The 24,928-nt window shown below is 40.9% G+C and overlaps 2 protein-coding genes across 2 annotated transcripts in view; one reads left to right on the forward strand and one right to left on the reverse strand.

Annotated features, from left to right (window-relative positions):
* Nucleotides 1-1,509: 1,509 nt before the first annotated feature.
* On the reverse strand, nt 1,510-17,753 carry uprt (uracil phosphoribosyltransferase homolog). Its single transcript, XM_062964024.1, has 7 exons — nt 17,446-17,753; nt 11,406-11,448; nt 10,789-10,858; nt 9,432-9,494; nt 7,683-7,844; nt 6,042-6,140; nt 1,510-1,976 (listed from the first exon to the last, which is right to left on the reverse strand). The coding sequence occupies exons 1-7, from the start codon at nt 17,736-17,738 to the stop codon at nt 1,870-1,872; spliced, it is 837 nt and encodes a 278-aa protein (XP_062820094.1). The 5' UTR covers nt 17,739-17,753; the 3' UTR covers nt 1,510-1,869.
* An 838-nt stretch (nt 17,754-18,591) lies between these two features.
* Nucleotides 18,592-24,928, forward strand: part of abcb7 (ATP binding cassette subfamily B member 7) — a 63,036-nt gene continuing 56,699 nt past the window's right edge. The window contains exon 1 of the mRNA XM_008123109.3: nt 18,592-18,765. Within this exon, the coding sequence (XP_008121316.2) occupies nt 18,673-18,765 (93 nt within the window). The 5' untranslated portion in view covers nt 18,592-18,672. The remainder of the gene's footprint in view (nt 18,766-24,928) is intronic.

Genomic DNA, 24,928 nt, shown 5'->3' on the forward strand with positions numbered 1-24,928 from the left:
TTCTTAGCTTGTTCAAGGCAAATTTATTTATTTATTTATTTACAGCATTTATATTCCACCCTTCTTACCCGAAGGGGACTCAGGGCGGATCACATTACACATATAGGCAAACATTCAATGCCTTTTTAACATAGAACAAAGACAAACAAACATAGGCTCCGAGCGGCCTCGAACTCATGACCTCCTGGTCAGAGTGATTCATTGCAGTTAATTGCAGCTGGCTTGCTCTCCTGCCTGCGCCACAGCCCGGGCCCTGGAATTTCCCCAAAGCAATGCGGGCGAAGAAGCCCAACAAGGCCTTCAATGAATGGAGTGTCCAGCCTGTTGTCAAAGGCTTTTGCGGCCAGAATCACGGGGTTTTTCCTCCACCACAGACATCCCAGTGTTTCTTACTCTCTCCATTGGTGTGAAATTTGCATGACCTCGTCCACTGCCTCTCCCATAACCCTTTCCTTTTCTCTGGCAGACAGCAAACAGAGGAATTGATCAGCAACTGAACATACTAGAGAAGTTTGGGGAGAATTCACCATGATTTATAGGCGTTGTAGGGACTGGGATGTATAGTTCACCTGCAATCTTAAGAGCACTCTGAACTCCACAAGTGATTGACCTGGAACTAACCTGGCACACAGAACCCCCATGGCCAAGAAAAAATACTGGAAGACTTTGGGTAGATTTATAGGAGTTGTAGTTCACCTACATCCAGAGCGCACTATGAACCCAAACAATCATGGATCTGGACCAAACTTGGCATTCAAACCCGATAAGCCCAGATATTTTGGAGTTGTAGGCACTGGGATTTATAGTTCACCTGCAATCAGTGAGTACTCCGAACTCCACAAAGATGGAATCGGACCACATTTGGCACACACAGCCCCCATGACCAGCAAAAATATATTGGAGTTTTTTGGAGCAAATTCACCTTGATTTGGGGGAGTTGTAGTTCACCTACATCCAGAGAGCACTGTGAACCCAAACACTGATAGATCTGGACCAAATTTGGCACACAGACCTGATATACCGAAATCTGATTACTGGAGGGGTCTGGGGGGAACTGACCTTCCTTTCTGGGAGTTGTAGTTCACCCACAACCAGGGAAACTGTGACCTCCACCAGTGATGGACCTGGACCAAACTTGGCACACAGAACCTCCATGACTAACTCAACCTCCTGGCAGGGTTTGAGGGGCCTGACTCACCTGAGTGGGATTTGTAGTTCACCCTACAGTCAGCGAGCACACTGAACCCCACCGAGGATGCATCCAGAGCAAACTTGCCCGACACGATAAACTTTAAGTACTGATGAAGTTTCTTGGGGTTAACCTGGCTTGATGTGAGTTGTAGTTCACCCACAATTTTATGCATTTTGTACAACTTAAACAACTTTTTTCAAATAACCCGGGCAACACTGGGTACCCAAGCTAGTATGTGTATATGTGTGTGTGTGTGTGTGTGTGTGTATATATATATCTGAGATAGTCCAGCTTTTGCAAAAAGGGAGCAGAGAATGTACCGTCACAGTTGCTTTATTTTACAGTTGCAAGCAGCCGCTCAAGCAGGCTACTAAGGAATAAATAAAAGGGACTGAATGCAGCAATTTTGATTTTACATCATTAGGAGTCTGTCGTCGCCGGTGTGCTTCACTGCCCTCCATTCATCTTTAAAATAAAAACCAGACATGAGACCAAATATCCCATCTTTTAAATAAAAAAAAAAACCATTGGCCTAGGTCAACTATTTTCACCTTTGGCAAGGAGAGGGAACAAAAAGTTAAATACACCCATTGATGCCTCCACTTCAAATTATAAAACGTAGAAAAAGGGGTATAGTCATATCGTACAGTAACAAAACACAAACTGGGCTGCGTACTTCAGTCTGTCCCAAAATACTTCTGTCCAAAATGTGTGGGGGCGACAGGATGGACCTCTGTGGTGAGAATCGTGATGTCGGGGAATTCCTCGATGATTGATTTGGCACCTTGAAAAAGAAAGGAGGGGGAAAGTCCAGGTAAGCTTCATGGGGGACCAAAGCCATCCTCTCCCTTAATTCATTCAACACCAACTTAACTTTCACAGAGGCCCTTTTGTTTAATGACATGCCCTGAGTAGCGATTCCTGCAAATACAAACTCTTTTCAAAGAATCTTCTTCCTCCGTTATACTCTCTACGATCGCACGATCACGGAGCCCAAGAAGCCCTATTTATTATCAATGGCTAATGAAGTCTATTTGCCTTTGGACCAGGCATGGGCAAACTTCGGCCCTCCAGGTGTTTTGGACATTTATTTATTTATTTGCAACATTTCTACCCCGCCCTTCTCACCCGAGGGGACTCACGGCGGCTTACAACAACCGGCAAAATTCAATGCCAAACAGATCAATCAAACAGCAACACATTTAAAACCATTAACAACTATTCATAAAATACAACACATAAAATACATTAATCAGCTAAAACATATACAGTAGAGTCTCACTTATCCAACACTCGCTTATCCAACGTTCTGGATTATCCAAGCCATTTTTGTAGTCAATGTTTTCAATACATCGTGATATTTTGGTGCTAAATTCGTAAATACAGTAATTACTACATAGCATTACTGCGTATTGAACTACTTTTTCTGTCAAATTTGTTGTATAACATGATGTTTTGGTGCTTCATTTGTAAAATCATAACCTAATTTGATATTTAATAGGCTTTTCCTTAATCCCTCCTTTTTATCCAAGATATTCGCTTATCCAAGGTTCTGCCGGACCATTTAGCTTGGATAAGTGAGACTCTACTGTACCTGTATTAGATGTATTTGTCTCTTAATAGATGTTTTTCCTTTTAATATTTTGTATCCCATTAACTTCATAGAATCATAGAATAGTAGAGTTGGAAGAGACCTCATGGGCCATCCAGTCCAACCCCCTCACAAGAAGCAGGAAATCGCATTCAACCAATAAATTTATTTTTAAAAGTCAGGAAAAAAGACACCATCCAAGTACTCACGACAGATGGCCATCCAGCCGGCCCATTTACGTTGGATAAGCGAGACCCTACTGTAGTTACTTAAAACCACTTTTCCACGGAACCATTGCACATAAACCTAAGTTCAGACCATGTCAATATATTGCTTATTCATTAAATGCTTGCGCACAAAGCCATGTTTTAACCCCATAGAGATGTTCAATGTGTTGTCGAAGGCTTTCATGGCCGGGATCACAGGGTTGTATGTCTTTCGGGCTGTGTGGCCATGTTCCAGAAGTATTCTCTCCTGACGTTTCGCCCACATCTATGGCAGGCATCCTCAGAGGTTGTGAGGTATGGAATATACCTCACAACCTCTGAGGATGCCTGCCATAGATGTGGGCGAAACGTCAGGAGAGAATACTTCTGGAACATGGCCACACAGCCCGAAAGACATACAACAACCCCATGTTCTTCCTGAAGCCCAGGAGAGTTGGGGCCTGCCGGATGTTACTGGGGAGGGAGTTCCACAGCCGGGGAGCCATCAACTCTGACAATTCCTAACAGAATAGAATAGCTTTATTGTCATTGTGCGATTGCACAACGAAATTAAATGCCTTCCCCAACACACATTGCAAAGACAACACCCCCATCCCCTCACACTAGCTCCAACACCGCACAGCTCCTAATGTCACATCAATGTGAAAACAATGATTTCAACATAGCCACAGCATATACATTGCCATGTATATGTGCATTGTAATCCGCCCTGAGTCCCCCTCGGAGTGAGAAAGGCGGATTATAAATACTGTAAATAAAAAAAGAAAAAAAGGCCTTCCTACAAAGGGAGTGAAAGATAGATTAATTAGGCCTTCAAAAATCCTTGAGATCCAGGTGTCAAAGGCATGACCTCATGTCTTCTTGGTCGGGCCTGAGCTAAAATTAAGTGATGTTTACTTGAGGTCTCCCAAGCAGACAAATTTGACATAGAATCAAGTTGTCGTTTGAGTGCAACAGTGCAACAGATGGGGGTGCGATCGTATATATACGAAGTGAAAAGCAGAGGACTCAATTGTGGAAGTTGAAGTCCAAAACACCTGGAGGGTCAAAGATTTCCCTTGGCTGATTTGGACAGTCAAACCATCCTCCTGCAACAGTAAAATGGGCACTTTCTGGGACCACCAGCATCACTAGCAATAATGTATTCCGGATTAATTTGCACCTCCAAAAAGGATGCTCATTAGAGGAAGCAACACTGGAAAGGTTCAGTCTGGATTCCTTTGAAAACGTTCCAGAATTTCACCACCAAGGACAGTTATTTTTCTCCTCCATTTTAGTCATTCTTATAAACTCCCAGGGAAATCAGTGCAGAAAATGAGACAGCCCAATTAAATCTCCTTGACTTTTAAGGCATGGTGAGATCTGGACCCATCCATGCTGTGCTTTGTACAAATCCACTGCGACCCTAAATGACTTTTCAAGTGACAAACCCATTCATTCTACTGACTCATGGTTCTCAACGCGTGTATAATTATAACGCTTGTCTACTCCTAACAGAGGATCCATCCAGCCGTCAAGGCAAAACATCCCTGGGTTGCATCCAGGCTTAGTCATGCACCGGCTGCACCCACACAGAGACGCACTCACACAATGCGCACATCCAGATATGACTAAGACATGAACGTATGACATTCTCTACAGTACAAAGTTCATGAAAAATTCCAAAGCCAGTAAAGCAGCCTTTTCCAGACGTATGAACAGAAAGCAACAACTCTGTTCCTTCACTTTCCTCCCAAAATGAGTAAGTTGTCCATTTAACTAACTGACAGAATTCAAGCCAGCCACAGAATTAGGAGAACACATTGCAAGACTATTTACTTCCTGTGACAGCAAAATGACAGTCAACATCATGCCAAGCCAACAACCACCTAAAACCATCATGGCATATTATTATTAGTACAGTAGAATCTCACTTACCCAACATTCACTTATCCAACATTCTGGATTATCCAACGCAGTTTGCCTCCTGCCTGGATCCACAGCTGCCCAGATCCAGGCAGCAAGGATTGAATTTTTTATGGATTTAATTTCCGACAATATTGTTACTGTAAGTTCATTTGATGCAATTCTATCTTTATTTGTAGTCAATTTGTTAGTAGCCATTTTTTAGTCAATGTTTTCAATATATTGCGATGTTTTGGTGCTAAATTTGTAAATACAGTCATTGCTACATAATGTTGCCGTGTATTGAACGGCTTTTTCTGTTGATTTGTTGTAAAACATGATGTTTTGGTGCTTAATTTGTAAAATCATAACGTAATTTGACGTTTAATAGGGATATCCTTAATCCCTCCTTATTATCCAACATTTTCGCTTATTTATTTATTTATTTACAGCATTTATATTCCACCCTTCTCACCCCGAAGGGGACTCAGGGCGGATCACATTACACATATAGGCAAACATTCAATGCCTTTTAACATAGAACAAAGACAAGACAAACATAGGCTCCGAGCGGGCCTCGAACTCATGACCTCCTGGTCAGAGTGATTCATTGCAGCTGGCTTGCTCTCCAGCCTGCGCCACAGCCCGGGCCCACCATTCTGCCGGCTTGTTTGTGTTGGATAAGCGAGACTCTACTGTAATAATAATAATAATAATAATACTTTATTCTTCTATCCCGCCATCATCTCCCCGAAGGGACTCGGGGCGGCTAACATGGGGCGATGCCCAAAACAAAACAGAATAAAGCAATTACAATGAATATCAAAACAAAACAGTAATAACATAAATAAAATAAAATAATTTAAATGTTATAAAAATACAATAAAACACATACAATCAGAACAAATGAGTAATAATACAGCATCAACCACTGGAGATAAAAGGGGTCGGGCATATAAAACACAATATTTATTTATATCCCACTGTATATTTATTTATATCCCACTTTACTTCTCCTGAAGGAGACTCAAAACAGATACCTTCCTCTATTCCACATTAAAGTAACCAGCAGTCAGATGGGCTCCACACAACCTGCTACTTCAATGCTTCTCCTCTGGGTCTTAGTGCATCGTGTTGTTTAACTCACCGTGGGGTGTAGAGAACAGGCTCAGCAGGATTATGACATTTGGCTGGACTCCGTGTTCTAGAAGAACTTTTACAGCCTCAATCACAGTGTTGCCAGTACCTGGAAGGGCCCCAAGGCAGCAAGGAGAGAAAAGAGAATTATATATATATATATCTACACACATAATAAAAGTGAAAATATATATATGGATGTGTGTGGCTGGGGTGTCTATGTCCACAGACAGGCTCCCACTTCCACAAATAACCTCCAATGTCCTTCCAGTGTCCTCCACAAACACCATTCCACCCAACACCCAAGTGAAGGCTCTCAAACGAGCACAATTTCATCCTAGATTTTCTATTTTTCCTCTACCACAGGCATCCCAGTGCTCCTTACTCTTTCCATTGGTGTGGAATTTGCATGATCCCACCCACTGCCTCTCCCAAAACCCTTTCCTATTATATGGTAGACAACAAACAGAGCAGAACTGATCAACACCTGAATATACTGGAAGGGTTTGGGGGACTGACTCGACATGATGGACGTTGTAGTTACTCTGCAGAGAACTGTGACCCCCACCAGCAATGGACCTGGACCACATTTGGCATACAGAACCCCCACGAACAATGAAAAATACTCAGAGGTTTGGGGGCAATTGGCCTTGATTAATAGGAGTTTTAGCTCATATCCAGAGAGCACTGTGAACCCAAAGAGCAATGAGTTTGGATCAAACTTGACACATATACCCAATATGCCCAAATGTGAATACTGAGGGAAGCTTATGTGGGGAGCTTAATTTAACTTAATTTACGATATCATAAAATGTGCCAGCAGCGTGCAGAAAGGAATCCCTCCTTATTATCCAAGATATTCGCTTACCCAAGGTTCTGCCGGCCTGTTTAGCTTGGGTAAGTGAGACTTTACTGTAATAATATTACAATATAGTGTTATAGTACAATATAGTAATATATAATGCTTATATTGTGCTATATGAATCTATATATATAAAAGAGTGATGGCATCACGGCGACCCACAAAACAACAAAACTACAGGCCCCCCAACCTTGAAATTTGACAACACAACCCATCATCCACGCCTCTAGGTTGATACAACAAAAAGAAAAGAAAAATAAAGTCCTAATTAGAGTGAGAGGAATAATTGCTTTTATCCAATTGCTGCCAGTTAGAAGGCTAAGCTCCTCCAACTTGGTCTCCTAGCTACCCAATAAAAAGTAATAAAAAACACTAAAAATTAATACAATAAAATACTATAATAACAGAAAATAACTAAAAAAATACAAGAAAATAATAAAATATAATACATAACTTACAACAAAATAAAAAATTGCAAATAACGTCAAATAAAAATTACACAACAATTTTTAACCAATACCACCACCACTTTGCCACAGCAACGCATGGCTGGGCACAGCTAGTATAATATATTGTATGAACATATAACCTGTAAGCCGCCCTGAGTCCCCTTTGGGGTGAGAAGAGCGGGATATAAATGTCGCGAATAAATAAATAACTAAATTTATTTTACACTAGGCATATCTCCCCCACCCCGCACCTGAAATATGCAATGCCCAGCCTCAATGCTTTGCCAGCAAATGCACATAAAACCCTTGCAGGTAAGAAAGAAGTCCTCTGGGCACTCACTTAGTATTGGGTACATGAGAAGAACTTTCCTCCTGTAGATGTCTGGTGGAAACTTTGCATAGTACACTTTGGCTCTCTGAGTCTCTTCATCGCTCTGAATGAGGATTTTCCCTATTCGGATGGATCTACAGCAGTCTCGCAAGCCTTGTTCCATTGCCTCGCCTTTATTTCAGGTGGGGCATTCGGGGGAAGGGAGGAGAAAAGTTACACATCAAAGAATGGCACGTTTTCAAAGACTTCCAAATCAAAAGGTTCTGACCTTCATGGACAAACCCTTCATGCTTCAAAATGAGAGAACCAAGAACAGTGATGGCAAATATAAAGGCAGCATCCCCATACTGTTAGTTCCCCCTTAATAGATTTTCCAAAATACAATTACTGTATATACTCGAGTATAAGCCAAGTTTTTCAGCCCTTTTTTAGTACAATAGAGTCTCACTTATCCAACATAAATGGGCCAGCAGAATGTTGGATAAGCAAATATGTTGGATAATAAGGAAAGATTAAGGAGAAGCCTATTAAACATCAAATTAGGTTATGATTTTACAAAATAAGCACCAAAACATCATGTTTAACAACAAATTTAACAGAAAAAGTAGTTCAGTATGCAGTAATGCTACGTAGTAATTACTGTATTTATGAATTTAGCACCAAAATATCATGATGTATTGAAAACATTGACTACAAAAATGCGTTGGATAATCCAGAACGTTGGATAAGTGAATGTTGGATAAGTGAGACTCTACTGTATTGAAAAAGCCCCCCCTCGGTTTATACTCGGGTGAGGGTCCTGGTTGGCTTATATTCGGGTCAGCTAATACTCAAGTATCTATGGTACATTTATTATTTTTCTCTATTATTATTGGCATTATTACATTTATCATTTTACTCTATTATAATTGTTACTATTCAATTTATTTTACTCTACTTTTATTATTAATAATACATTTATTATTTCACTGATATTATTATTGTTATTACATCTATTATTTTACTCAACAACAATTTATTGATTAGCCAGTTGGCCTTATCAAGAACAGACAGGACAAACACAACATACAACATACATCTAGTTCACTTAAAATAAAATACAGATATACAGGTCTTTACCATATACAGCTTGGTGCCAATGTAGCTTAGCCATAGATCTATGCATCAACTATCCTTGTCTCCCATACACTGCACCCCAATCTGATCTATGTACTCCGATCTCCTTTTAGCAGCTATAAACAAATACAGGGTACATTTATTATTTTTCTCTATTATTATTGGTATTATTACATTTATCATTTTACTCTATTATCATTGTTACTATTCAATTTATTGATACATTTATTATTTCACTGATATTATTATTGTCATTACATTTATTATTTTACTCTATTTTTACATTTATTATTTTACTCCATTATTATTAAAAGGATACATAATCACATTTACATTGAAGAAGATGAGAATAATGATTTAATCAGACTTAGACAGTCTTATCTTAAATTAAAGTTTTATGTAAATATTCAAAAACATTTAACCTACTGATGCCTCAATTAATGTAATTTTATTGGTATCTATTTTTATTTTTGAAACTTACCGCTCCCGGCTTATACTTGAGTCAATGTTTTCCCAGTTTTTTTGTGATAAAATTAGGTGCATCGGCTTATATTTGAGTATATACGGTAAGCTATTCAACAGTGAGCATATGAACATATTCTGATTCTACCTGACGGGGAAAAATAATTTTAAGCCACCTACCACTTCTCATGATGCTGACGCCACAGTTTCCCTTTTCAAATTTCACCCCTTCATACTTGTACCCTGTCGGTAGACAACACAGAAACATGTTTCTGTTTCCTTGCATTAATATAATACTCACATTATGATATACTAATAATATAATATATTGTATATACATATAATATTGATAATAATATAATGTAATACAATATAATAATAATACACTAGTATAATTGTATATTTATATTACATGTAATATTACTAATAGTATTATAATATAGTGTTATAGTACAATAAAGTAATTTATAATGCTTATATTGTGCTACTAGCTGTGCCCAGCCACGCGTTGCTGTGGCGAAGTATGGTGGTATGGGAAATAAAGTATTGAGGAATTTGTGGTGTTGGATAAGTGAGACTCTACTGTATATAGATAATCTTATATTATCTGCTTAGAACTGGATTATATGAGGCCCCTTCTACACAGGTGTATAAAATGCACACTGAAGTGGATTATATGGCAGTGTGGACTCAAGATAATCCAGTGCAAAGCAGATAATATAAGATTATAAATGGGTTGAATAGCTGTGTGGAAGGGCTTTGAGTCTACACTGCCATATGATCCAGTGCAAATTAGATAATCTGTGAAAGAAGCCTGAGGCCTAAATCTGCCTGTCCCCTGTGCTGAGTTGGTTGCTAGGAGACCAAGTGGGCAGAGATTAGCCCTCTAAACTGGCAGCAATTGGATAAAAAATTTATTCCTTTCCCTCTAATTAGGACTTTATTTTTCTTTTCTTTTTGTTGTATCAACCTAGAGGCGTGGATGATGGGTTGTGTTGTCAAATTTCGAGGTTGGGGGGCTTGTAGTTTTGTTGTTTTGTTGGTCGCCGTGATGCCATCACTCATTTATATATATAGATGCTAATAATAATAACTCCTCATTCTCTGACCCACCCGTCAGAAAAATCCTCTGGCACTTGCTGAACTACAACACCAAGACCAACTTAAACAAAAATGAAAGAAGGGGGAAAGAGTTAAAAATCAAGGCAGTGAGTGACTCCTGGGCCAAATGATTCACCCCTAACTCATACTATCTCTAGGAAGTAGTTTGTTCTGACAAAACAATACATATATGCTTCTAGTAACAGAATGTATTTATTTATTTATTATTTAATACATTTATATCCCGCCCTTCTCACCCCGAAGGGGACTCAGAGCAGCTTACAAATTAAATTTACGCACAATAATATATTATTAGCATAGCACAATACTGGCAATAAATTACCGTATTGTACTATATCTATATATTGTAATATTATTAATAATATTACATGTAATATATAATATATAATTTACAGTGTTTACTGCTTTCTATTACCTGTTGGAGTGGTTACTGTGCATTCTGTATATGGCAGCTGATTTAATCCCTCTTCGACTACAAGTCTGATCTGTAAGGAAGTAGAAATCCAGATCAGGGCAGGAGAAAGAGCAGAAAAGCCGAAAAGTCAATAAATAAATCTGCAGTTCTAAAAAAACACAGAAATGTACCACTGAGATTTCTCTTCAGACCTTCAGTATAAACACAACTTGGCTGTTCCTTCCATCCAATGTAAGATTATATAAAATAAGCCCAGTGGGTTTGGGTCTACCATCTGAAATACTTACAGATCATTCAATATGAGATTAAAATTATACAAGGGAAAGAACAGGTCACTCCAAATAGATAATCTGTACAGCACACTGTTTCTGGAAGTTGGCCAGACAGCCTGGAAAACTCACAGCAACCCTCCGCTATAATTGTAAAACAAAATTGGGCTTTTCTCAAAAACTTTACGTGGTGTGGCAATGTTGAAGTTATTTATGTGATCAGCATCAAAAATTCTATTTGGTACACCAAAAATTGTAAAGGAAACAAAATATCAGTTTTCAGTGTAATCTGCGAATATGATTTTCAGCTTTTTCACTGATGGGATAAATACGAAAATATTCACTTACCAAGCGATCAGCAGAAAACACAAAGTCGCCTCTACTGGCTGTTCTGGAGAAAAAGAGCAGAAGACATTTACTAATGTGTTCCAACCTGAGGTTAAATAAATGCATGCCTTTTATCGCTTCCTGGGGATAGTGAAATCTACTTCCATAGATTTGCTGTTTTTAATCTTAGAAACCATGGTCTTTGATCATTATTATTATTTTGACCAGGAATCAGTATATTTCCTGTAAAAAGCTGCATCAGCAGGAACATATGCAGTGACAATACTGCCAAGTATTTAATTGCTGAGATTTGTATCTTTCCATGACACATTTTTTTATTTTCCCATTATATCTAGGTAAGACACTTTAAAATGTTCCAAATTGCAATTTCAGCAATTTCATGCACTAAACAAAGAGATCCGTTTTTGGATTGCAGTGAGTTTTCCGGGCTGTATGGCCATGTTCCAGTAGCATTCTCGCCTGAAGTTTCACCCACATCTATGGCAGGCCAGCCATAGATATGGGTTAAACATCAGGAGAGCATGCTTCTGAAACATGGCCATGCAGCCCGGAAAACTCACAGCAACCCAGTCATCCTGGCCATGAAAGCCTTTAATAACACAGATCCATTTTTGCCACAATGTATATGTCAAAGACGGAATTGCATTCGATCCAATTGCACCAGGTCTCTAGTAAGGATGTGTTTTTAAACTGTTACATTCATTTCAAGAAGTTCAAAAGGCGTGTTTCTAAAATAGTGTTTCAAAGGCTAGTTTCCAAGCTAATTTGTTACAATATGACTTTGATATTTAAACTTTGTTGAACATTCTTTTTAAGTTCCAAGTTCCAGAGGAGTAACTTTGTTAGTTGAATTCAGCAAACAGCAATTATTAGAACCTTATTGTTTCCTGTCTGGAAGTCCTTTTTTCCTGAATGTTATTCTTTATTTACCATCCTGATTTTACAGTTTTTTAAATACTGGTAGCCAGATTTTGTCCATTCTCATTTTGTTCAATTCCAGACAGGAAACAATCCGGGCCAGCTAACACCTCCCAACAAAGGATTCCTCCAGGCAGGAAGCAGCTAGGTTTTGAAGCTGCAAGGCCATTCAATGCTAATCATGCTGGCCAATTACAACATTCCCACTTGCCTCCAACAAACAAGAGTTCTTTCTTTCTCCCACCCTGGACATTATTCCACAGTTATATAAACCCCACATGCCTAGTTTTCAACAGCTCTCACAACCTCTGAGGATGCCTGCGATAGATGTGGGTGAAACATCAGGAGAAACAGAGCCTTACAGCCCAGAAAACCCACAGCAACCCAGTGATTCCGGCCATGAAAGCCTTTGACAACACAACTTTTGTTTTCTTTTTCTGTTGAAGAATCTGCACAAGCGTTTTGATTAAGATTCAGTGGTATTATATGTCTACACACAGATAACTAGTTGGCCACGGTTTTAAAAAAACTACTCTACTAGCAGACTGCTAATGCAGAGATGTTATGCCTCTATTTCAGAAATGAGTCACCGTGGTAAGTCTTTACAGTCAAGGTATACGTATTTAAACCCCATCTGCAGCTACAGACAAGACACCACCAGCTAAATCTTTCTTCTATTAACTGTGGATTCTCTTGTAATAGAGACACGCTGCTCCGAGATGCTTCTATGGAAACCAGTTCTCAGTGCCAACTGCCTTGTAAACCTCTGTTATTGTACACAGCAAAACTGGGGGTATTAAGTCGCGGAATCAGACAATATAAAACCTCCTTGCTGGGAATGGATGCTTCATGCGGTGACTGTCAATTCAACTCCAAAAATCACAGAACGCAGTAGTAAACAAGGCATACTTCCAAACATCTGCTAGCTAGATGGCCTCTGAATTATCATTATTTGATTGCTACTGAGGGTAAACATTTCACCAGGAGGGGAAAGTGCCAGTTGTGCAACGTAACACCAATAATCATGCTTTTTTCTTGTGTGCTGAACTCAAAGGGAATTCAATCAATGACTACAAACTATCTACAGACCCACAAAGAAAATCCAACAAATGCTACGGTCAGCGAAGGACAAGAGGGATCTTCTCTCTTCTGCAGGAGTCTACCGGATACCATGCAGCTGTGGACAAGTTTACATAGGGACCACCAAACACAGCATTGCCCAAACAAGAGTCAAAGAACATGAAAGGCACTGCAGATTAATTCAACCAGAGAAATCAGCCATAGCAGAGCATTTGATGAACCAGCCTGGACACAGGATATTATTTGAGAACACAAAAATGCTGGACCATTCCAACAACTATCATGTCACACTACACAGAGAAGCCATTGAAATCCACAAGCATGTGGACAACTTCAACAGAAAGGAAGAAACCATGAAAATGAACAAAATCTGGCTACCAGTATTACAAAACTCCAAAATCAAAACAGTAGATGGGAACCAACTCTTTGAGCGCTTGACTGAACAAAGGATGCCCCCAGGCAAGAGACAAAAACCTTTCCAATGCTAATTAGGGTGATTAACTGAAACATTAATGCTGGCTCCCAGTGACAAAGGACTCTTGCCACACCCTGGACTCTACAAAGATATATATTCTTTCCTTTCCTTACTTAGTTTATCCATACCTCACAACCTCTGAGGATGCCTGCCATAGATGTGGGCGAAACATCAGGAGAGAATACTTCTGGAACATGGCCACACAGCCCGAAAGACATACAACAACCCTGTGATCCCGGCCATGAAAGCCTTCGACAACACAATCAATGACTGCTTGGGTTTGCATTAATGGATTTGTAGAACCAATCATCACATTTTGAATAAGCAGATCATTAAGTTCCAGATGACATATTGTGCACATCTCCCCGTTTTTATTTAACTTTTTAAAACCAGCACTCACACTATATTTTCTTCATTGACACTGTACAGGTCTAACAGCGGTTTCAGAGAAGGGACTTATACTGGAAAGCATGGAAACAATTTATTATTTATTTACAGCATTTATATTCCGCCCTTCTCACCCCGAAGGGGACTCCGGGCGGATCACATTGCACACATAAAGGCAAACATTCAATGCCATGACATAGAATAGAGACAGAGACAAGACGCAGGCTGGCCTCGAACTCATGACCTCTTGGTCAGAGTGATTTGTTGATTTGTTGCAGCTGGCTTGCTTTCCAGCCTGCGCCACAGCCCGGTCCCAATATGAGCTATCCATTCTTGGCAGGGAGGGTGATCTTACTCCACTGTTTGATTTGCCTTTGGCAGCTACAAGGAATGGAGTTGGCTTCATGTTGTCCATCTCTGACTAAATGACAAGACTGCATCAAAGCTAATGTTAGTCAGACCTCTGAGGAATACACTTCATTCCAAGAACAGGTTTCCATATCAAGTACTTCATGTTTCCAGCATCCATTTAATATTTTTCATCGCATATTCCTTTGACAATGATCTGGTCATTAAATTGAATTTCACTCCATGCATATCCAAAAGTATGAGTGTTTCAGTATGAAGGGAATTTGATCAAGACCAAGAGAGCGGGATTTTGTAATGGAAATGCCAAGACTGCCAAAGACATGGCGGCAACTCGACTGGGTGTGATCATAAATATATGATGCCAGAAGTAGCAAGCAGCCATGTGTCTTGCCCTGGAGCATACAACTCATCACATTGCTGTCTATAGCTAGCTGCATGCAAATGCAGCTTTTTATCCAGCCCTGTGTGTTTCACAGCAGAAAGCTAAACTATTGCAGTACAGTTACAACTCAGTAAGCCTCTATTTCGGTTTGGCTCGAGCTGTGGCGTAGGCTGGAGAGCAGCTGCAATTAATCACTGCAATGAATCACTCTGACCGGGAGGTCATGAGTTCGAGGCCCGCTTGGAGCCATGTTTGTCTTGTCTTTGTCCTGTGTTAAAAGGAATTGAATGTTTGCCTATATGTGTAATGTGATCCACCCTGAGTCCCCTTCGGGGTGAGAAGGGCGGAATATAAATGCTGTAAATAAATAAATAAATAAATAGTAGTACAGTAAAGTCTCACTTATCTAAGACTGACTTATCCAAGATTCTGGATTATCCAATGCATTTTTGTAGTCAATATTTTCAATGTATCGTGATATTTTGGTGCTAAATTCATAAATACAGTAATTACAACATAATATTACTGCGTACTGAACTACATTTTCTGTCAAATTTGTTGTATAACATGATGTTTTGGTGCATAAATTGTAAAATCATAATGTAATTTGATGTTTAATAGGCTTTTCCTTAATCCTTCTTTATAATCCAAGATATTCGCTTATCCAAGGTTCTGCTGGCCCGTTTAGCTTGGATAAGCGAGACTCTACTGTATTTGTAGGTTGAAACATTTTTTTAGTTTCAAAGCAATCTCCCTTGCAGACATGACTAATAATAGTACAGTAGAGTCTCACTTATCCAACATAAACAGGCCGACAGAATGTTGGATAAGTGAATATGTTGGATAATAAGGAGAGATTAAGAAAAAGCCTATTAAACATCAAATTGGGTTATGATTTTACAAATTAAGCCCCAAAACATCATGTTATACAACAAATTTGACAGAAAAAGTAGTTCAATATACAATAATGCTATGTAGTAATTATTATATTTACAAATTTAGCACCAAAGTATCACGATGTACTGAAAACATTGACTACAAAAATGCGTTGGATAATCCAGAACGTTGGATAACCGAGTGTTGGATAAGTGAGACTCTACTGTACTACGTTTTACTGATTAGTCTCTTGGCTATATCAAAGCACTCGACAAACACATTTAACACATACACACATAGCACACAATCCACAGTACAACAAAAGTTAACTTAAACACGCTGTTAACAAGAGATCAAGATCCCAATGGAGATCAAATCCTCCCTTGCAGACAAACGCCACACTTTCCCATTCTCACCCACACACAACTGCTCCTTGATTTAAGTGGCAACATATAAGCTGAAGCTAAAGAAAGAAGTTGTGATGGAGGGTGGAGGAGCAGGGAAGCGGAAAAGCAAGACAAGCCTTCAGGTAAGTTCACTGAGTACACCTATAATAAGAGGTTGAAGAGTAAGGAGAGGCAAACAACAGTTGTATTCCATTCACTCTTCAGAGATATTGTTTTTGGTGCCCCTTCAGTTGTTCCTTTGTGGAAAGCAAGCTCTTTAAACAGAGGCTGGATGTCCATCTGTTGGGAGGGCTTGGAGCATATTATTGGCAAACACAGAAATGCTGGACCACTCTCACAACCACCATGTGAGACAACACAGAGAAGCCATTGAAACCCACAGGAAGCACGTGGACAATGTCAACAGAAAGGAGGAAACCATGAAAATGAACACAATCTGGCTACCAGTATTTAAAAAAACTCTAAAATCAGGACAGTAAACAAAGAAAATAGGGGGATTCCAGGCATGAAACTATCAGGGCCAGCTAACACCTCCCAACAAAGGATTCCCCCAGGCAGGAAGCAGCCAGGCTTTGAAACTACAAGCCTGTTCAATGCTAATCATGCTGGCAAATGGCAATATTCACACTGGACTCCAACTGACAATAGAGTCTCACTTATCGATGCTAAATGGACCGGCAGAAGCTTGGATAAGCGAATATCTTGGATAATAAGGAGGAGATAAGGAAAAGCCTATTAAACATCAAATTAGGTAATGATTTTACAAATTAAGCACCAAAACATCATGTTTTACAACAAACTTGACAGAAAAAGCAGTTCAATATGCAGTAATGGTATGTTGTAATTACTGTATTTAAGAATTTAGCACCAAAATATCACGATATATTGAGAACACTGACTACAAAAATGGCTTGGATAATCCAGAAACCTGGATAAGTGAGACTCTACTGTATTACAAAACTCTAAAATCAGGACAGTAAATAAGGAAGAACACTCATAAAACAGGGGAATTCCAGACAAGAATCAATCAGGGCCAGCTAACACCCCAACAAAGGATTCCTCCTGGCAGGAAGCAGCCAGGCATTGAAGCTGCAAGGATATTCAATGCTAATGAAGCAGAAGGGGGTTAAATTGGCGCATGCTCACTTGTCCCGGATGATGGTCTGCAGCTCCCGGATCTGGTCGTTCATGGGCAGGAGCTTGAGCTGCGCGGGGCCGGGCCGGGCCTGAGGCGGCGCCGCTCCGTTGCTGAGGCTGCTGCTGCTGCTACTGGTGCTGCCCGGACTGCTGCTGCTCCCGGCGTCGGCGAAGCGGATCTGTCGTGAGGCGCTGCCGCCCGAGGCCGGCGGGTCGTGGCAGGGCATGGCCTCCATGCGCCGGCGCCGGCCACGCGCCCCTCGCCTCAGCCTCGCCTCAGCCCCGCCGCCGCCCGCCCCCATTGGTTGACACGCCCCGCCACTCATCAACTGGCCAATCGCGGATCCGCAAACACCCGCCAGGGCCCGCCCTCTTACTCTGACACATACACTGCCCGGCGCCTCCTCTCTGCGCCTGCGCGGCCGCCGGCGAAAAAGGCGCCGCTTTTAAACCTCGCTTTCCTTTCGCACTCACCGCAGCGCCTCCCATTGGTTCGCCGAGCCTGACAATCATAAAGCGACCAATCACACTCCTTAATAGACACCGTCGGCCCGCCCCTTTATTCTCTATAGCCGCAGCTCCGCCTCAGATTGTTATTGACGGGCCGACCCCCTTTTTTTTTCCACAGCCGCAGCGCCTCCAATTGGTTTCCCGAGCCTGTCAATCTCAGAGGAACCAATCAAACAATTTAAGAGCGGCCTGTTTTTTTCTTTTTTGCACAGCCGCTGCGCTTCCATTGGTTCGCCAGAGTAGCCAGTGAAAGTTCTTAGGGGGCACTGTCTGCCGTCTCTTTTATCTCCACAGCCTCAGTGCTTTCCATTGGAGGAAGGCGCCTGCCAATCTCGGAACGACCAATCAAAGTCCTCAAGAGGTATAGTCGATCCGCCCCTTTTTCCCTTAGATCCGCAACGCTGGGGCTGCCAATCTCAAAGCGGCCAATCAAACGCCTCAAGAGGCACCGTCGGCCCGCCCCCCCCTTTTTTTTGCATTGCTTTGCAAGAGTGAAAGTCCTCAGGAGTTATTGTCGGCCCGCCCCTTTTTTTCCCCTCCATCCCATTGGATGGCCGAGACTGCCGATCTAAAATCAACCAATCACTTTCCTTGAGAGTTGCCCTGTGTACCGATGACGTCACGCTTGCGTTCATTCCCCTCTCTGACGTCTCTTTCGTCCGTCCCTAGTCAGTCCTCCGTGCGCCCACAATCCTTTGCGTTTCCCGTTCCGCCTCGCCGGCCAAGATGGCGCCGGTGTTGCTGCTGAGGGCGACTTCTGTCCCGCCCGGGAGAAGCCCGCTGCTCCTGCTCCTCCTCCGCGCGCGGCCCAGGACGCAGGTAAGGACCCGCCTCAATTTGGGCTGAGTCTCACATTGCTGCATTTAACCCCAGTAACCTAAACCCAGGTCAACCCGGAGGTGAGTGTTTTATCCTGCAAGAGGAACCTTAGGCATGGGCCTGGGCCTTTGAGTCCCCTGTTGACTTATGGGGACCCTATGAATTGCATAGGGTTTCCTTAGGCCCTCTTTTGCCAGGCCCTTCCTCTGTAATAGTGCTCATGGCTCTTGGAATTCATTGGCAGGCTCCATCCAAGGACAAACCAAGGCTGGCCCTGCTCAAGTTGAATTTCAAGCCTTCAGAGTATTTTTTTCCAGCTTTTAAAAATTTAAATTATTGAGAAATTGTGAATTTTACATATTCGGTACTTAAAACTTCTTATACATTCTTTAACAAATTTGCAGTACAGAGTTATGTATGCCCAGGTGAGTAGATCAATAGGTACTGCTCCAGCAGGAAGGTAACGGCGCTCCATGCAGTCATGCCAGTGGCCACATGACCTTGGAGGTGTCTACGGACAACGCCGGCTCTTTGGGTTAGAAATGGAGATGAGCACCAACCCCCAGAATCAGACATGACTGGACTTAACATCAGGGGAAACCTTTACCTTTTTTTTTTTAACTTTAGTATTTTCACTCTCTAACTATATTACATACTCATATTATTTACCTTTTGTTACCCTTCACCTAGTGCTATCCCTTCACCCCAGACCCGCCAATTACAATATTTATTTCCAAAATTCCATTGTTTCTTTTACAGGTTTGTTCCCTTTACCTTCTACATATACAAACTATAAGCCTTCAGGGTATTTTGGTAGGCAAGTACAGTAGAGTCTCACTTATCCAACACTTGCTTATCCAACGTTCTGGATGATCCAACACATTTTTGTAGTCAATGTTTTCAATACATCGTGATATTTTGGTGCTAAATTCGTAAATACAGTAATTACTACATAGCACTACTGCATATTGAACTACTTTTTCTGTCAAATTTGTTGTATAACATGATATTTGGTTGCTTAATTTGTAAAATCATAACCTATTTTGATGTTTAAAAGGCTTTTTCTTAATCTCTTCTTATTATCCAACATATTCGCTTATCCAACATTCTGCCGGCCCATTTGCATTGGATAAGTGAGACTCTACTGTATATTACATACTCATATTATTTACCTTTTGTTACTCTTCACCTAGTGCTATCCCTTCACCCCAGGCCAGCCAATTACAATATTTATTTCCAAAATTCCATTGTTTCTTTTACAGTTTTGTTCCCCTTACCTTCTACATATACAAACTCTATAAGCCTTCAGGGTATGTAGGTAGGCAAGTATTGCCAAAAAAAAATGTCTCTGGTTTTTTTCCATGTCAGGAGCGACTTAAAAAACTACAATTCACTTCTGAAGTGAGAAAATTAGCAAGGATGTTGCCTAAGGGACGCCCGTATGCTTTACCATCCTGTGGGAGGCTTATAGAATCATAGGACCTTAGACTTGGAAGAAACCTCATGGGCCATCAAAGCAGCCCAGACAGATGGCCATCAAGACTTGATTATGTTTGTATTCTTTTGTATTGTTGTGTATTGGCATCGAATTCTGCCAGTTTTGTAAGCCGCCCTGAGTCCCTTCACGTGAGAAGGGTGGGATAGAAATGATGGAAATAAATAAATAAATAAATAAGACTCAATAATAGTAAATCTGTAATGGTGCATTCAAACAGCCAATGACATGATAGACCCCTCTCATTGACATACTGCTTCCTCACATCTTATTCTCCTTCCTGCCCATCCTACCCCAAACTATTTCAGGCAATGCTTTGACACTTGTCCATGCACTTTATTAATGGTCTTGAAACTATGGAGTTTCCTGACTTGACCGCCCCATTTTATCCATTGATGGTGATGTCCGTTTTTATTACCTTATTTTTATCTGGACATTATGGTCTGTACTGTATTTTTGTGTCTTAAATTTGTTTATTTTATTGTTATGTTGATATTGTTTTTAGTTTTTAATATTGTTTTTAATTTCTTACATTTTGTTCTGTTCTGGGCTTGGCCCCATGTTAGCCATCCTGAGTCTCTTTGGGGAGATGGAGGCGGGATAGAAAAATAAAGTATTATTATTAAAGTATTATTATAGTAATAATAATAATCATAGAATCAGAATCCTAGAGCTGGAAGAGACCTTGTGGGCCATCCAGTCCACCTTCTTTCTACCAAGAAGCAGGAAAATTCCATCCAAAGCACCCCTGACAGATGGCTATTCAGCCTCTGCTTAAAAGCCTCTAAAGAAGATGCCTCCACCACACTCCATAGCAGGAATTTCACTGCTGAACAGCTCTCTCTCTCAGTGAAATCCTTCCTCATGTTCAGGTGCAATTTCCTTTCTTTCCTTTAGTTTGAAGCCATTGTTTCACGTCCTAGTCTCCAGTGCAGCAGAAAATAAGCCTTTCCTTCTCCTCCCTATGACTTCCCTTCACATCTTGATCCATGCCTTCATCATGTCTCCTCTTGGCCTTCTTTTCTGCAGCCTAAACATGCCCAACTCTTTCAGCCACTCTTCATAGGGCTTGGCCACATCTCCCTTCGATTGCGGTGCCCAGAATTGGACACAGTGTGATTCCAGGTGTGGTCTGACCAAGGCAGAATAGAGACGTAGCATGACTTCCCTGGTCCTAGACACTAAACTCCTATTTATGCAGGCCAAAATTCCATTGGGTTTTTATTAGCCGCCACATGACATTGTTGGCTCACATTTATCTTGTTCCCCATGAGGACTCCAAAATCTTTTTCACACATACTGCTAGGTGTCCCCCATTCTGCATCTGTGCATTTCTGCCTAAGTGGAGTGTCTTGCATTTGTCCATGTTGAACTTCATTTTGTTAGTTTTGGCCAATCATCTCTCTAGTCTGCGAAGAGCTAATGGTGGCAACATGTTACATCTTGCAGTCACCAAAGCTCTCCTCTGGGTGGGATTGATCCAAATGCGAAGGTATGCTCCCATAATAACTCCATGCTTACATGGAATCAATGATGTGGTAGGGGACCAAGCTGTCTTTGCTGCAAAGTCAGATTATGGAAGTCAAGATTCCAAAGTCTGCGCTTGACTGACTTGCAGGCCTTCACATCTGTGAGCATTGGAAGCAAGAGTGCTTTTAAAGGCAGGCCATTGGCATCAATCTTTCTGTGAATTAAAAAATATCATTCGGAAATAAAGTGATAACAGTTAACAGGGAGGGAATATAGCTATCGGGGTCTGCTTGAAAATGTTTACGCAGCCAGAATTGTATAGCTGTCATCCATGCCAAGGTTTCAACAGTGGTTTCACCCATCTCAATGTACACCTTTAGGGAGCCACATTAGTTTCTGGAGAAACTTGGGATGTGTTGTATGAAATTATTTTTGATTGCAGAAATCCAAATGGGGAAGCACCATACAGTAACAGAGAACCAATCCTAACCTCGGAAACCTTGAGGGCAGCAGGGAGATATTGTTTACTATAAGACAGAGACTCTTAAACAAACAAATCTTTAGTGATAGGAATGAAAGAGGGCCTTCCTTCTCAATGGAATGTGTCCAGGATTACATGGACCGGGTTCCATGTGGAATGTTTGCATTTGTGATACTCTGCTTATATAACTAGGAATTGAATACTGCTGTTGCACAGTTGAAGTGATGCCTGAAAAGATAGCTAAATGCAAACCATGAAATGGAACACTGTTGAGCATGGCACAGCTGGAACTTATAACAGGAGCTGCTTAAGATTCATTGTTTGATTGTTCATTTCTAGCATTGTATGTAAAGTTCTTTGAGTCACCCTTCTTTTCAGCGTACAAAAAGCTAACCATAGAGGCTCAGCAGAAGGAAATTTCCAGTTGAGCGTGGTTTCAGGTTCACTGAGTTAAGACATTAACTGCAGCTCTAGCGAGCTACTTTGCATGTTTTTGCCTTCTTGCGCATGAGATATTGCAACTTGTGCTGATTAGGTTTCAGGCCTTATTTTGTCCTGTTCTTACTCTGCTTGGATTTCAATGACAAATAGTCCTGCGGGACTCCATTATTTGAGAAAGGAAATCTTGGAAAACTCAAGTGGTGCCAAGAGTGACTTCATTCTGGCGCCAAGTTAAATCTTGGCTTTGTATTAAATCCTTTGGGGCCTAATTGATTTATTTCAAATCACACATGTAAGGCTTTAACTATGTAAATTGTTTCAGCTTGTTAAAATTCTTCTTATTCCTTGATAGGTTAAATTGTGTTGAATGTCTTAATTTGATTTGACTTGTCTGCCACCCTGAGGTCCCATGTTATAGGTTGGGATATAAATTGTTTAATAAATATAAATAAATAAATCTTTGCATAGCATTTTCCTCTAACACCACAGTTCAACAACATCTCTCTTCCTTTGCTCAGCCTTCCATATGGTCCAGCTCTCTTATCCATAGGTTACTACAGGGAATACCTGGTAGATGATGTGTGGTAGAACTGTGATGGAACATTGTGGTGTGAAAGAATTGGCCGTCTGCAAGGACGTTGGCCAGGGGACGGCCAGATGTTTTACCTGTTGAAGTCTTCTTTCATGTCCCCGCATGGGAAACTTAGCTGACAGACTCCCCACTCCCCGATTCGAACTGCCGAACTTTTGGTCAGCAGTCCTGTTGGCACAAGAGTTTAACCCATTTTGCCACCGAGGGCTCTGGTAGAACTGATGGTTGCCTAGGAATTTAAAGCTGGACATTCTCGCCAGAAGGAGCACTGGAGGCCTCATGTGGTTTGCTTATTCTAGTGATAGGGGTGTATAGTGGTAGCTGGAAGCTTAACAAAATGCTAACAATGAAAATTGTGTCATTGTTATTGTTGCTATTATTGTTTGAACAACCCCCAGCATCATGTCTGGAGTTTATCCAAACAACAACAACACAATTACTTTGACTGACTGTGAATGTGAAGGTGTGCACCTTCCTTCTTTCCCTGGTTTTATAAACCAGTTTCCTGTGATGCTTGTACGAAACAACTGTCATTAAAAGTACTGCTTACCAATACATTTTATAAACCAAGGATTGCCTCTTGTTAAAGAGATTCAAAACTGTTATGAATTCCACTGGGGACATTCTTTGTAGCCTAGGTAATGCCCCAAACCAGATATAAAACCTGCTAAGGTGTGTGTGTAACAGTGCCCTTCTTGTGAAACATGCATTGCTCAAGCATCTCTGGTTTCTAAATGCTCTCCATGCTATTCTGGCCTTGCTTACCTTGAAGGTGACATTACATTTTCCCTCTCATAATTCTAAAGATAATAAGCTTGGGTGTTTATCTTTTTACTTTTGAAAAAGACCTTGGGAATGTAGTCATTACCAGACTCAGTTGTTAAAGGTGGTTGCTTGAACCGTGATCTCCAGAATAGACTGCAAAGTGGCTTAGACACTCCAGCACTGCCAGCTTCCTCTCTTGACTACAACACACAGTAGAATATATTGGTGTTTTTAAACTAGGAAAGTTCTTTCTGAAGTCTGTTGCGGGTTCTGTTAAAACCAGAACTAGATAGCAAAGCTCTATATATCATTTTGGTAACAGGGCTTTGCTGTGTAGGTGAAATCCAGAAAAAAAGTGGACCCTTCCCCAGTGGCAGTTATTGTTTGATCTATGCCAGTGGCCCAATAAGCTTGCAAAAATGGCCAACTTGCAAGTATTTTCCTTTGCCAGCATCTCACCGATGCCAGCACTGAGAAAAAAACTTTCCTTTTCCCAAAGCTCCCCTGCTTGGCTTCTGAAAAGAGCCCTTCCTTATCCTAGGTTGCTGCCAAATTGCAAATCTGGAACGTCAAATTGCACTTCTAAGAAATGTGCTCTTGTATGAATATGCTTCCTAGAAATCAGTACCGTTTCACTGGGTGATTACAGTCTGGTCAGCTTGCAGCATTCTGTTTGTTTTTTCTAGTGCTGGTTGATCTTTCCCCCCCTCATCTGTCTGTTCTTTCCATTTGTTCAATCCTTCTGTCTCTCTCTACCCTCCGCCCACCCTAGCAGTCATTTATTGAGAATTAGATAGATATAGAAAGAGTACAATTTATGTCAACATTCACAGTTGTGGCTGAGACAGTGTCTTGCCTCCTCCTAGGAATATGTTTGACATCTAATTATATTTAAGTTTAATTATATGAATGACATTTA

The sequence above is a fragment of the Anolis carolinensis genome, unplaced genomic scaffold (genome assembly GCF_035594765.1).
Source record: "Anolis carolinensis isolate JA03-04 unplaced genomic scaffold, rAnoCar3.1.pri scaffold_12, whole genome shotgun sequence".
Taxonomy (NCBI): domain Eukaryota; kingdom Metazoa; phylum Chordata; class Lepidosauria; order Squamata; family Dactyloidae; genus Anolis; species Anolis carolinensis.